General features: G+C 41.6%; 1 protein-coding gene across 2 annotated transcripts in view; it reads right to left on the reverse strand.

The window, feature by feature from the left end:
• Positions 1 to 13998, reverse strand: part of XKR6 (XK related 6) — a 155258-nt gene that overhangs the window by 6473 nt on the left and 134787 nt on the right. For both annotated transcript variants that reach the window (XM_063442013.1, XM_063442012.1), the window contains one exon: positions 5712 to 5908. In XM_063442013.1, coding sequence (XP_063298083.1) covers positions 5712 to 5908 — 197 coding nt within the window. The remainder of the gene's footprint in view (positions 1 to 5711; positions 5909 to 13998) is intronic.

Consider the following 13998-nt stretch of genomic DNA (forward strand, 5'->3'; position numbering starts at 1 on the left):
CTCGACTAACTCAGGTACTGACCGACAGGAGGTCAGGTACCTGGTTAGTCTACCCTTGGGAGGGAAGATGTGTGGCGAAAGCCACTTTGCCACTGGGGTTTGGAGGGGACTATTTGCCAACCTTTAACCCTGTGACTATGGCCCCTTTAATTTATTATGGTTAAAAAACCCTATTTGGACTTTTTATGTCTTTGGATAATAATTATTTGAACTTTCGTACCCGCACTTCGAACTCCCGAAGCCATTTGAAGTGCCATTTGACCACGTGGTGGCAGCCATCTTGTTCGCATGGACCAAAACCGCGAATAGACTTCAGGGGGACTTAGCCACGAATGCCCTGGAACTATTTTTGTCATGAAAACCTCGTGGTTCCCGGTCTGTCCTCCAGCAGCACTTAGCCACGATTCTATGGAACTGTTTTGGGCATGGGACCATGCCTGCGCCTGGGCAAAAATATGACTTCCATAAAATGGCTGAACCCCTTATCTGATCTGGATATGTTGTTCACCCAGATCAGAGCTATCAGGGGATGTGACATTTATGGGGATATGATGTGTTCTGGGGTACTTATGGTACTTTATAAAAATGTGTATTTTTTCTGCCTGGGGATAATTAAGTTAATGCATTATCTGCCTTAATTATATCACAGGCAGAGGGGAGGGATTGTGTACTGTATGTGGGAGTGTAATTCATTGTCACATTGTTTTTATTGGCTTGTACACTTTGTGTCCCTGTGCCCAACAAGGTCCACCTGGGCGTCACCCTTGTTGGGAAACTTGCATAAAAGGCCAGTGTGCCTCTATTAAAATTGAGTTCCTGCTAAACCCTCAACACGTAGCTTGGTCTTGTGATTGGAGGGGAACTGCTATATTCACACTAGGGATTGCTATACTCTTTATACTTATATATTTTTTTCTAATCTGTCTATTTTAACTTCGATTTTTAATTCACTTTAGATTCCTGGTAATTCTCCCGTTAGTGAATAACCCTAACTGCCATCTCACATTTGGACTGAAGGGTGGGGAATGTGCCTGTTCCAGTTTCCTCCTGTGACCCCCGCCCCTCCCCAGGGCTGCCATCAGAAATTTTGGGGCCCCTGACAAAGCACAAGGTCTGGGCCCCCCCCCCCTCCTCCCCCTCCCACCACTCCCCCTCCCTCCCGGGCCCGCCCACGCCCTACCTAGTCCGCTGACAATGATGCGGGACTGAATGTGGTGTGTATAGTGGAAGTGAATTAGAATGTGTGTAATGGATGTAGTGTTTGTGTGCATTAGATACTGTTTGTGCAGTGAATGCAGAGTGTGTTAGTGTAGCGGATGCAGTGTGTATAGTGAACGCAGAGTGTGTTTGAGTAGTGGATGTAGTGTGTGTACAGTGATGTAGTGTGTGTTTGTGTAGTGGATGTAGTGTTTGTATGTACTAGATGAAATGTGTTTAGTGGATGCAGTGTCTGTAGTTGATGTAGTGTGTGTATTAGACGCAGTGTCTGTGTATAGTGAATGCAGAGTGTTTCAATTTGTGGTGGATGTAGTGTGTGTACTGTGAATACAGGATGTTTGTGTAGTGGATGCTGTGTGTACAGTTAATGCAGAGTGTGTGTCAGTATAGTGAATCCAGAGTGTGTGCATAGTTTAGTGAATGCAGAGTGTGTGTTAGTGTGTAATGAATGCAGAGTGTGTGTTAGTGTGTAATGAATGCAGAGTGTGTGTTAGTGTGTAGTGAATGCAGAGTTTGTCAGTGTAATGAATGTAGTGTGTGTGTTAGTGCAGTGAATGCAGAGTGTGTGTTAATGTGTAGTGAATGCAGAGTGTGTGTTAATGTGTAGTGAATGCAGAGAGTGTTTGGGTAGTGGATGTAGTGTGTGTACAGTGATGTAGTGTGTGTTTGTGTAGTGGATGTAGTGTTTGTATGTACTAGATGAAATGTGTTTAGTGGATGCAGTGTCTGTAGTGGATGAAGTGTGTGTATTAGACACTGTCTGTGTATAGTGAATGCAGAATGTTTCAATTTGTGGTGGATGTAGTGAGTGTAATGTGAATACAGGATGTTTGTGTAGTGGATGCAGTGTGTACAGTTGATGCAGAGTGTATGTTAGTGTAGTGAATGCAGAGTGTGTGTCAGTATAGTGAATCCAGAGTGTGTGCATAGTTTAGTGAATGCAGAGTGTGTGTTAGTGTGTAATAAATGCAGAGTGTGTGTTAGGGTGTAGTGAATGCAGAGTGTGTCAGTGTAATGAATGTAGTGTGTGTGTAAATTTGTAGTGAATGCAGAGTGTGTGTTAATGTGTAGTGAATGCAGAGAGTGTGTTAGTGTGTAGCGGATGCAGAGTGTGTGTTAGTGTAGTGAATGCAGAGTGTGGTAATGTGTAGCGAATGCAGAGTGTGTGTCAGTATAGTGGATGCAGTGAGTGTGTTAGTGTGTAGTGTATGCAGAGTGCATGTTGTATTAGTGAATGCAGTGTGTGTATTGTATTAGTGTATGCACTGTGTGTGTTAGTGTATGCAGTGTGTGTGTTTGTGTATGCGGTGTGTGTTGTATTAGTGTATGCAGTGTGTGTTGTGTCAGTGTATGCAGAGTGTGTTGTGTTAGTGTATGCAGTGTGTGTTGTGTTAGTGTATGCAGTGTGTGCTGTGTTAGTCTATGCAGTGTGTGTGTTGTGTCAGTGTATGCAGAGTGTGTGTGTTGTGTCAGTGTATGCAGAGTGTGTGTGTTGTGTCAGTGTATGCAGTGTGTGTGTGTGTTGTGTTAGTGTATGCAGTGTGTGTGTGTTGTGTTAGTGTATGTGGTGTGTGTGTTGTGTCAGTGTATGCAGTGTGTGTGTTGTGTTAGTGTATGCAGTGTGTGTGTGTTGTGTTAGTGTATGTAGTGTGTGTGTGTGTGTGTTGTCAGTGTATGTAGTATGTGTGTGTTGTGTCAGTGTATGTAGTGTGTGTGTGTGTTGTGTCAGTGTTTCCTGCATCTCTGACCGGGAGATCCACTGAGAAGTTCACAACAATACCTGATGGGCTTTTAATCTTCTTGCATGTTTTAAAATGCTGGGATAAAGAAGATTACACTGATCCTCCCGTCTACATTCAAAACGTACATATATGGGGAGATTTTCTATTATACTTTGTGTCAGTGTATGTAGTGTGTGTGTGTGTTGTGTCAGTGTATGTAGTGTGTGTGTGTGTGTTGTGTCAGTGTATGTAGTGTGTGTGTGTGTGTGTGTGTTGTGTCAGTGTATGTAGTGTGTGTGTGTAAATGTCCAATGAGGAGGGGGGGCATTTTAACATTATTTAAAAAATAATAATTTAATTAATTAAATAGTTTTTCCCCCCTCCCTGCTTACCTGTGTCTAGGGAGGGGGGAGATTCCATCCCCGGTGGTCCGGTGGTCTGGTGGCATGGTGGGGCCCCCCAGGGTTCCCTGTTACCGCAGAGGGGGCCCAGGCAGCACACTGCTTCTCCTCTTCTCTCCTCCAATAACTCTTGCGAGACCCGCGGAGCGTTGCCATGGCAACGGGTCTCGCAAGCGTTATTAGCAGGGAGGAGAAGAGAAGAAGCAGTGTGCTGCCTGGGCCCCCTCTGCGGTAACAGGGAGCCGGGGGCCCGGGGCTGCACACATAGATAGCGATATTCGCTATCTATGTGTGCAGGGAGGGAAAGTGGGGCCCGAGCAGTCCGGGCCCCCCAGGGCCGCCGGGCCCGTGACAACTGTCACGGTTGTCACCCCCTGATGGCGGCCCTGCCCCTCCCCCCCATTAATTTTAAAATGATTAATATGTTTATAATTTTTAATTTTTGTTATCTTTTCACACATATCCCACTGAGCAAATAGTCTTATAGTTGTGAGTGAAAACTTGTGAATAAACCTTAAATTGTAGTGAATTTATTACAACAGTTAAAATGTATTTTGTAAATGCCATCAACATGTTCAATAAAGCACTGGTCCTCATCTAAAACCAGCCTGCAAGATCCACCATTGGACCAATTAGCAAACTGCTCAATTATGTCCAACAATAAGAATTAGTCTTTTTTTGCTTATATCCACTTCGCTAATAACAAACACTAACTGAAAAAGGATAATTGCTGCACCCATCTACCTTCCTTGCAAAAACAATAAGACGAGGGACATCTTTGCATGCAGTTTCCCTCATTACTAGTAACAAATTCTATATGAGAAAGAGACATTGTTGCACCAGTCTCATGAGACCTGGTTTTCCGCAGCTTCTCCTATGTTTGACCACTCATGGATTTTGGTTGCAAGTACTGCACTGCATTGACGTACAGAACAATGTTATACCAATCCAGAGCACTGACACCGTAGCTATTCATCCAGGAAGAGTTGGGCAGGCACATGTTCAGAGAGGCGACCATGCCTCCTGCCCAGAGATGACCACGCTCCAATAGCAGTAAATAATAGAAGAAGAGACTGGGCACAGGTCTAAGGTGTAGGCAGATTTATTTGATAAAGAGCAGCAATGTTTTGCCTTCTAACAGAGCTTGATAAAGGCTATGCTAGGAGCCAAAACGTTGCTGCTCTCCATCCAATAAAATCCCGTGTCCAGTATCTTCTTCTATTATTTACAGTATCGATTCATGGCATAATATTAATAGTACCCAGAGCGCGCTCCTCTACGTTCTGTGTGTTCCTTATCTGCACTCCTGGTACAGTACAGACTTGTTGCCTGACAATGGCTTTGTTCCTAATCTGATTCTTGGTTCTGCTGCTTTGATGCTCTGTTGCTGGCCACCATTTTTCCTGCCACCCCTTCATTTCTTCAAGTTCACCAGTTGTGCTTTGAAAGTTCACAAAGCTACCTATTTCTAAGGGCTCAACCTGTAGATAATGGTAGATGTTAGAGGAAAACTACGTAACAATTTCAGATTAATTGGATTTGTTATGAGGACTTGAGTGTCCGGACACCGTCTTACTTTTAAGTAATAAACCAGTTTTGAACCCCTTAAATTTGGCCCCAAAGAACCTAACACCACTGTCCCTTGCATTCCTTCCTGTGGCTTCTGCAGTATGAGGAAGATTTTATCGGGTGGCTGGTGTCAGCCTCAGAGTGTCAACCAGACAAAACCTTCTTCATACTGCGGTGGCAAGAGAAAGGAAAGAAGAAAGTTTGGGGCAGCAATCTTGGGTGCTCGGTAACTGACTGACAGAACCTCAAACACACATTTCTCACATATAATTATGTCCATTGTACTCTCCCCAAATGCAGTCATTCATATGAAAGGTTGAAAGAAGATGGCTACTCTGTGAGAGTCAGGTTCTCCTACTGCACCTTATTTGCGTGGGTGAAATGTGCCAATGTTCTAAATACTAATAGGCAAGGAAGGATCATCAATACATATTGTGATTGTTTGTGTAAATGTACCTTTTCACCAAATTTGATAACTACCCTCATAATTAATTCTTATAACATAAAGAATCTTTTGGCTCAGTATAATATAACTATTAAAAATTATTACCGTATCCATGAATGTTACATACACTGCTCGGAAAAAAACATTGTTTTAATGTTTCTAATAAGAAAATTGATATTTGTTTCCCCTACCTATTGTTGTCAACGATCTAGTGGCTTTGGGGAAAATCTGTCTTGGATGATGTACACACATGTGGACCTGGAAATGTTCTGAGCATGAAGTTGACTTCAAAGAACGTTTTCTCATGACACAAGGATAGGAGAGAGAGTAAACAAGGAGTGAATATAGGAAACTTACATGGGAGGGTGTCTGCACGGTTCTTTTGGATCATTATGCAGAGTTGTAGCACCAGTTGTGGAGCGCTCTCTAGGAAGGTCTCCAGGAGTCTCAACATGTTGACATCTGCATATTCGTACATCATAGCCCAATAAAACCGACGTTGATGTTCTTTCTGCCTCTGGCTCTGAATGCCCAGGTACATGGTTCGAATGTATCTAAAGAAAGCAAAAAGTAACCACAAGGTCAATATCAAAAGTAAAAAAAAATAGAAATAATGAATCCATGGATGTCCAGAGCAGTATGTTCTCCACCAACAGGAAGTATAAGCACTGCAATAAACACTAGGTCCTATATTCCAAGACAAAAATCTGGACTCAATCATGATAACTAAAGTCCTAGCTTTATTCCATTAAAAGCATATAAAAACATTAGAAAAAGTATGAATACAGGCACACAGTGTGGGGAGCATTGCAGGGAAACTCTAACGCCTCTGAGGAAATGCCAGACCGCTGCACAATGCATATTTTTGTAAGTGCTTTTAATGGAAGAAAGCTCCAACTTTAATTATAATGAATGAGTCTGGATATTCTCCTGGAAATTAGGACCAAGTGTTTATTTCCCTGTTTATAGAATGTGATTATCACCCATTTTACCAAAATAAATCCAAAGTTTTTAGAGTACAAAATTCTTGTCAATTCATTATCTCCCATGGTTTACATCTATTGTTACATTTCTTTTCCATAAAACCCCCGATAAAATGTTAGATGGATCTCTTCGCCAACTTCTGACTGGTTGTTCAAGGGTTTTATTACAGAGGGGAAATAAATTATTTTTGTTTTGAACAAACAAGGAGGACACACATTTGTGCTTTCTTTTTGATTAAATATTCATTTATAAAGACAAGACGATCCAACCAACACTCGAACTTTGAAGGATTAATACCAATGTAAAATAAAATACCCAGGGACACTTAGTCATAAGATAAGTCTGGTGAGATAGCTCAATGGGCTAATGCATCAGCAGAAGAGACTGTTCATCCCTTGGGGGGGTCATAGGTCATCCCTTTGAGGTAGATAAATTGAGTGCCATTAAATTGGATAGAAGTAACATCCCCAGGATATACTTGGAAACCAGGGAATATCAACACAGTAAAGGAGGAGACTATATTTAAAAGAAGAAAAACTACCACAACAAGAGGACATAGTCTTAAATTAGAGGGGCAAAGGTTTAAAAATAATACCAGGAAGTATTACTTTACTGAGAGGGTAGTGGATGCATGGGATAGTCTTCCAGATGAAGTGGTAGAGGTTAACACAGTAAAGGAGTTTAAGCATGCGTGGGATAGGCATAAGGCTATCCTAGACTTAAAGTGATACTGCAGGCACCCAGACCACTTCAGCTCATTGAAGTGGTCTTGGTGCAAACTCCCATCACCCTTAAACCTAGAGTGGTAACTATTGCAGTTTTTATAAACTGCGATAATTACCTGCTAGGGTTAACTCCTCCTCTAGTGGCTGTTTTACAGACACCCACTAGAGGGGTTGCGGGTTCTTAGATGACTTTTGGTCGCCTAAACAACACTGGACGTTCTAACGCTATTCATGTGGACTTCCAGCGTCACCGGAATCCCAATAGGAAAGCATTGAATAATGCTTTCCTGTGGGGAGATCCTAATGCGAGCGTGGCCGTTGCCACGCATGCACATTAGGTCTCCCCCGCCAAAGTCGGCGGGGGAGGAGCGTGGGCGGAGCTGAGACCCAGGTAAGTAACCTAAGGGGTTATTAACAAAGTAGGAAGCTTTAGTGCCAGGAAAACAAACTCTATAATTTCCCTTTAAGATAAGGCCAGGGACTAATTAAAGTATTTAGAAAATTGGGCAGATTTGATGGGCCAAACGGTTATGATCTACCGTCACTTTCTATGTTTCTATCAGCACATTTCAGCTTGCCACGGGCTGTCTGTGGTACCCCACAACTGTTCTGGCTGTCTGTGGCTAAGTTCATTCCTGAAGGCAGTGGCTTTGCCTAATGCAGGCCTCCCAAATATTCAGTTTTCAGTGGGACAGCCCTTATATAGTACCCTGTTGCACTGTCCTGCATTTGTTCAAAGGTGTCGTGCACTTGGGAACCCTGGGGCAGTGTCCCCAAGTAGCACAGTGCTAGCTCCTCATTAGATGTGCTTGCAGTGTGGGCACACAAACCATGCAGAGAGTACTTTAGCAGCGCTCCCTGCATGGCTGGCTGTCAGCCTGGCGTCCTTAAAACAAAAAAATACTCCAGCATGTCTTCAACACGTCCGTGTCCTTATATTAAAGTGAACACCAGGTACAGAGCAACGTTTCTACTCTCTACTAGTCTTTGTCAAGCTTGGTGCCATTCATTTCTGACACGTTTTTGCAGTGGGATGGTGGGCTCGCCCAATATGGTAATCGCCAAGTTGTGTCACTGGTAACACCCCCCCCCCCCCAGAGGCCCGTCCACCTCTCCCTATTCCATTTTTATTCTATGTATTAAGGATGATGAGTACCATAGTCGCTGCTGCCTTAGTGCTGCAGCAGAAGTAGCTTGAACACAGGGACTCATTTTGTATATTAATAAATAAGAAGACAATTTTTGACAACTGTTTATCTTTAACAGGATTATTAACTAAAGTGAGATTTCAAAATGAATTCAAAGATAGTTTCAATTTAAGACCTAGAGAATTTGTCAATTTTGGCTATTTTATCCTTAAATTTGAAATTCACTTTTAATTCTTACTTTATTAAATAACCCAGACAGACCTTATTCTGCCAAAGTAATCTGTGTGTTGAATTGACCTCTGGTTTAATGCCAGTGTTGTTTTTCTTAAATTGGTCCACTAGATGGCGCTACACACTAATGACTTGTGCAAGTAGAAATTACTGCAATTAATATTATTTAAACCAATCTTTATGCACCAGAGTGGTAGCTAACTATGCAGGGTTTGCTTTGGTGACATCTAGAACTCTTTTGACCTAAATGACTCATGTTAGAACAGAGGCATGATTGAATACAGGAGTCTTTTGTTCCAGAACAAAGCTTTGTACTTGGAGAGTGGCGTTTCAATGGAGCGCCGACGTGACTGCGAAAGCTGATACGGTAACAGAAAGGAGAGAATATAGTACGATAACCTCAATTGACACCAAGAACGTCCTATCTCTAGATTTAAGTCTCTGGGCAGGAAAAGGCGACACAAGCCTCACCCCATGGGGCGTTGAAAGGATTAAACAACTCACATATCCTTTTATTTTCCTGCTTAATTCTTTTTAGACACAGAATTTTATTTTTTTTGCTTATAGTTTCCTATTTTTTAACCCATTCGGGACCAGTGATTTGTGAGGACTAAACTCGAAGCTTGCTCTGGAAGGGTAACGTGAGTTAGAACTATAATCTTGGAGATGGGCACTGCATGTTAATGAATTCTCAGTGTGCCCTCGCCCTGCACCTGTAAAAGGCAGGAAGCATTAAAGGGTCAGGTACCTGGCCTGGTTAGAAATAGCTTCACAAAGGAGGTTATATCAAAAAGTGTTGGCGTCTCCAGAAATATCTACCAGTGCCATCAGCTGTGACAAAATAGAAAAAGTGACCTAATTCATTTTTATTTTCTTTATTTTAAGATTACTTGTTGTTTTGTTGCTGCAGATGATGTATAATGTAGAGGTGTAAAGGTGAGGCATTCTTCAGATAACCTAACTGAGCTACATTTATCTGCCGTTCTGTATCAGACCCTAATTGCACGGAATGAAACGTATCAAATATCAGAATCAATTAAACAACTTGCCTCATAGATAATTTGATATCTTTATAGAGTTTACACAATAGTAAAAACAAAACATATCATCAAATGGAAACGGTTTAGCACTGGAAATAGATATATTTATAGTCAACTCTCTATGGGTCCAAATATATGAAGGGACACTACCAGGAAAAAGTGGCTGATTAGCTGAACTCATTCAGGATCATTTGGAAAACTTTCTAGAGGCTAATACTACAGAGAGACACAAACCTACACCTGATTAAAGGATCACTATAGAGTTGGGAACACAAACATGTATTCCTGACCCTACAGTGCTAATCCTACCATTTAGGTGGCTTTCCCCTCCCCTAGAAGGGGTTAAAACATACCTTATTTCAAGCGTGCACAGGACCGCCGGCGCTGGCACTACCCCCGATACGTCTTCTTGGTGACATCATCAGAATTTACATTTTTTTAGCCAATCTATGGGAAAGCATTTGATTGGTTGAAATCAGCAAGGAGGCGGCATGGGGGCAGGGCCACACACTGTTTTGGCCAATAAGCACCTGCTCAGAGAGATGCATTGAATCAATGTATCTATATAAGAAAATTTCAGCATATCCATGAACGGCAGTACTGCCTACTGTGCAGCACTGCCCCAGGAAGCACCTCCAGTGGCCATCTGAGCATTGGCCACAAGAAGTATCCCTAGGGAGCAATGTAAACACTGCCATTTTTCTGAAAAGGCAGTGTTTGCATGAAAATGCCTGAAGGTAATGATTATACTCACCAGAACAACTTCATTAAGCTGTGGTTGTTCGGGTGACTATAGTGTCCCTTTAAAGGTAACCACTCACCATCTCTCTGAAGATCTCCATATGAATCTACATAAAACTGTATGTAGGATACTTTGTGTCTTCCCATTTAATGCAAAAGAGACACACAAAGCAGTAACTACTACAGCTCTCTCTAGAGTTTATTGTAGTGGTTATGGTGCAAAGAGGTTACGCCTGCAATCCCACTTGTGTTTGGTAATTGTTTTCATACAGAGGCGCCGCTGTTTTTAAGCAAAGCTCAAATACAAGGCCACTCTTAACAAGCAATGCAAACGTGAATTCAATAGAAATATTTATACACATTTTTATTTGAAGGTTCGACTAATCCCAACATCAAGGTCAGGAATGTTGCATGAAACCAATTTTGAGACACTGACCCTTCTCCGCTGTATGGGAAAGCATTGGATTGGCTGAAATTGGCAAGGAGGCACATTGGGGCTTTTATTACAATAGCTGCAGTAAGCATTTCTCAAAAGCGATCTTTATTAAAACAAGCAATATGGCTAATGTTAGAGTGAAAAATTCAGATATCGTCTAGAATTAATCTAGAATCCAATTTAAAGCATTAACCTCAGCCCCTCTACCCCCTCATCATCGTCAGCCCCAATCACTAATCACATAACCCCCAGCCTCAGAGTCCCTCAAGCCCCACAATACCTGGTGGTCTAGTGGCACTGCTGATGCAAAGGGTCTGTTTAGGAGCCTCTAAGTCTCCTGATTAAACTACTGTGACATTCTTCCATATGATGTGATCTGGAACAGTGTGCTGGTAAAAGAACAAAATATGATATATGGATTTCCATGGAGCACTCATAAATGTCACAGAGCACTCAGTAATAAATAGCAGAGAATACACAACTAATCATAACTCAAGTTATATTTTGATTTGTACACACATGGGGAAAATGAGGATGAATATCGCTTTAATTAATTTACCTACAAATTATCATAGCACATGGACCATTTACTTTGTATTTCACGGATGAACGCAACTCCTTTTTAGTATATATTAAATTATTATTATTATTAGATCTGTGGCTTGTTGGACAGTTCTCTCTGTTTTACAGATCAACTCATTCTGTCGGCTTCCAGAGTCTCAGCAGAAGAACAAGGTATTATATAGAATGGAAGGTTCTACGAGAGGAGTTAATTAAGGCACAGTGTGCTCTTCAGTTAAAGAGATTAAAAAGGAGCACACTGCAATGGGTCTTTCAGCATTTTGATCCAATAGACTTACACGAGCAGGCGTGCACATTGGGGAATTTAAGAAATCTTCCCCTTTTGAAAACAACATGACCTCGTTTCAAGGGAAGGAGCCCTGAGAGGTTTTCATGACAAAAACAAGTAGCTTACACAGAGTCTTTCATTTTCTCTGTATCGCTTAATGTTACAATGAGAAATATTTTAATAAATGAAACTAGTGACAAGGTATCCCGTTCCATGCCTTAAATGAAGGGAGTGATTTCAAAAATTCTAAAAACTATCCATGTACAATGTTCTCAATGTGTCCTCCGGCAACATCACATCCATTGCTTCTCAACTTTTATAAATTAATTGATAAAAGAAACTTAACAATATTGCAGCTGGTATCTATTAAACCACATTCTGCAGAACAACCATTTGCCTATTTCTGGGACACTGGACCTTGCTAAACACACAAGAAAAACTAGGTTTCGAGATATGTTCTCAGTTTTCCACCTGGGCAGGCTATGTGAAAGGAACATGATCTGAACTGGATTTTTCCTTTGTTACGAACTTTAGAACATCCTCAGTTGTAACACCCCAGAATTTAGAATTAAGTTTGATTTTCTATATTTTTATACCTTTGCAACCGCTCTATAAAGGAATAATGAGGGGAAGTGAAGCATTAATTAGTAAGGGGATCATGGCTGCATGGGTGAAGATGCAGGTCTTGACTCAGAATCAGGAGATCAGACTACTCATTCCCTTTTTCTATATTTAGTTATGGGGCCTTGAAATCAAGGCCAGGTAATTAAAACATACAAATAATTTGTAGGGATCAGGTGTTGGGCATCTCCTAGCTCACCATAGCTCTTATTTTCCTCTACTCAATGGCTCTAAATTTTATCTACAAAATGAGTCTGCAGACCTGGAGGGTCCATGGCATAGACAGCTCTGATTTTGGAGAGGGTACTCACGATTTTCAGGTCCTGTCCCACCTTGCCGACTTGGTTCTCTGGTCCGTTTTTGGTGACACCAGATAGGGCCGGCCTTAGGTTTTCAGGTGCCCTGTGCGAAAAATCTTCATAGTGCCCCCACCACCCCGTTATACCCCTTCATTTATGTGTAAATAGGGGATTTATTAAGTTAATAATTATTTAACATGATTACGGAAAGAACCAAGTGCGTACATACAACATAAAACCACAAAACCAACATAGATGGAAAAATACAACATATCAACAAAACCCAAACACATTTAGAGAAAGAAAATCCTTTAGAACCAGACGGCAGCAAAGCAAAGAGCCAAATGAAAGACCTGATCGACCATAAAGAATACACAATTGAAATAGATCTCCAAAAAGATACAACACCACACAGTATTGGAATCGATCCCCTAAAAGATTCACAGAAAGATGCACTATCAATAATGGCAATAAATCACATACAAATAACAGTGATCGACAAAGAGAAATCCCTATATGTACATACACTAAACCATTCGAGTACAGAAGAAAGGGAGACACATACAACATAGAAAAAGATAAAGAACAACGAAAAGATAAACATTACACCCAACAAGACTCACCATTAGTAGTCAGACCTAAGACACACAGGTTCACGTGGAACGCAAATACCACCGCTCGAATAAATGCTGCGTCACTTCCGGTGTGACGCGTGCGTTCCAGAGTGGATACAGGAAATTAAACACACCAGGAAGTAATTGATACCTAACAGACTGTCTATATAAACGAACATTATGAGGACTTACTACACACTTCTGAAGAAGCTTCTACAGGTGAAATGCGTAAAGTGGGACCCTTTTAAGACACTTATACTGCTTTTATTGGTTTTTTTTGTTTGTTTAATAAATAGTAAAGTTTTAACATCCATTTTTGAAACTTATTTTTCACTTACTTCCTGGCATCATATTCCCAGGTGTGGATTATACCACCTATGGTGTATACATTAGAGCAAGTTCTGCTCTAATAAATGTGAGTACATTACTTTATTCTCTTTTGAGCTGTCATTGATCTGTCATTCAGATAAAAATAAGTATGTAGGCCCATGTGTGCATTTTTGCAGAGTTGCATGCATACTGCCCCACAGACAGATGCACACAGTCCTAGGCACAGACACACACAGAGTTACAAGCACATAGTCACACACACTGTTACAAGCATATACTCTCTCTCACACACACACACACGTATATACTCACACACACAGTTACATGCACATAGTCACACAAACAGTTAAAGGCACATAGTCACACACACAGTTACAGGTATACAGTCAAACACACAGTTACAGTCAGTCACACATATACAGGCAGACAATCACACACAGGTACAGGCATCCAGCACTGTAGCAGTAGATGCTGGATCAGGGGCACTTCAGCAGATGGGGAGCAGGGGCACTATAGCAGTAGACGGGGGAACAAGTGCACTGTGGTAGATGGGGGGAGCAGGGGCACTGTAGTAGACGAGGGAGCAGGAACACTGTAATAGATGGGGAGCAGGGGCACAATATCA

The sequence above is a fragment of the Pelobates fuscus genome, chromosome 2 (genome assembly GCF_036172605.1).
Source record: "Pelobates fuscus isolate aPelFus1 chromosome 2, aPelFus1.pri, whole genome shotgun sequence".
Taxonomy (NCBI): Eukaryota; Metazoa; Chordata; class Amphibia; order Anura; family Pelobatidae; genus Pelobates; species Pelobates fuscus.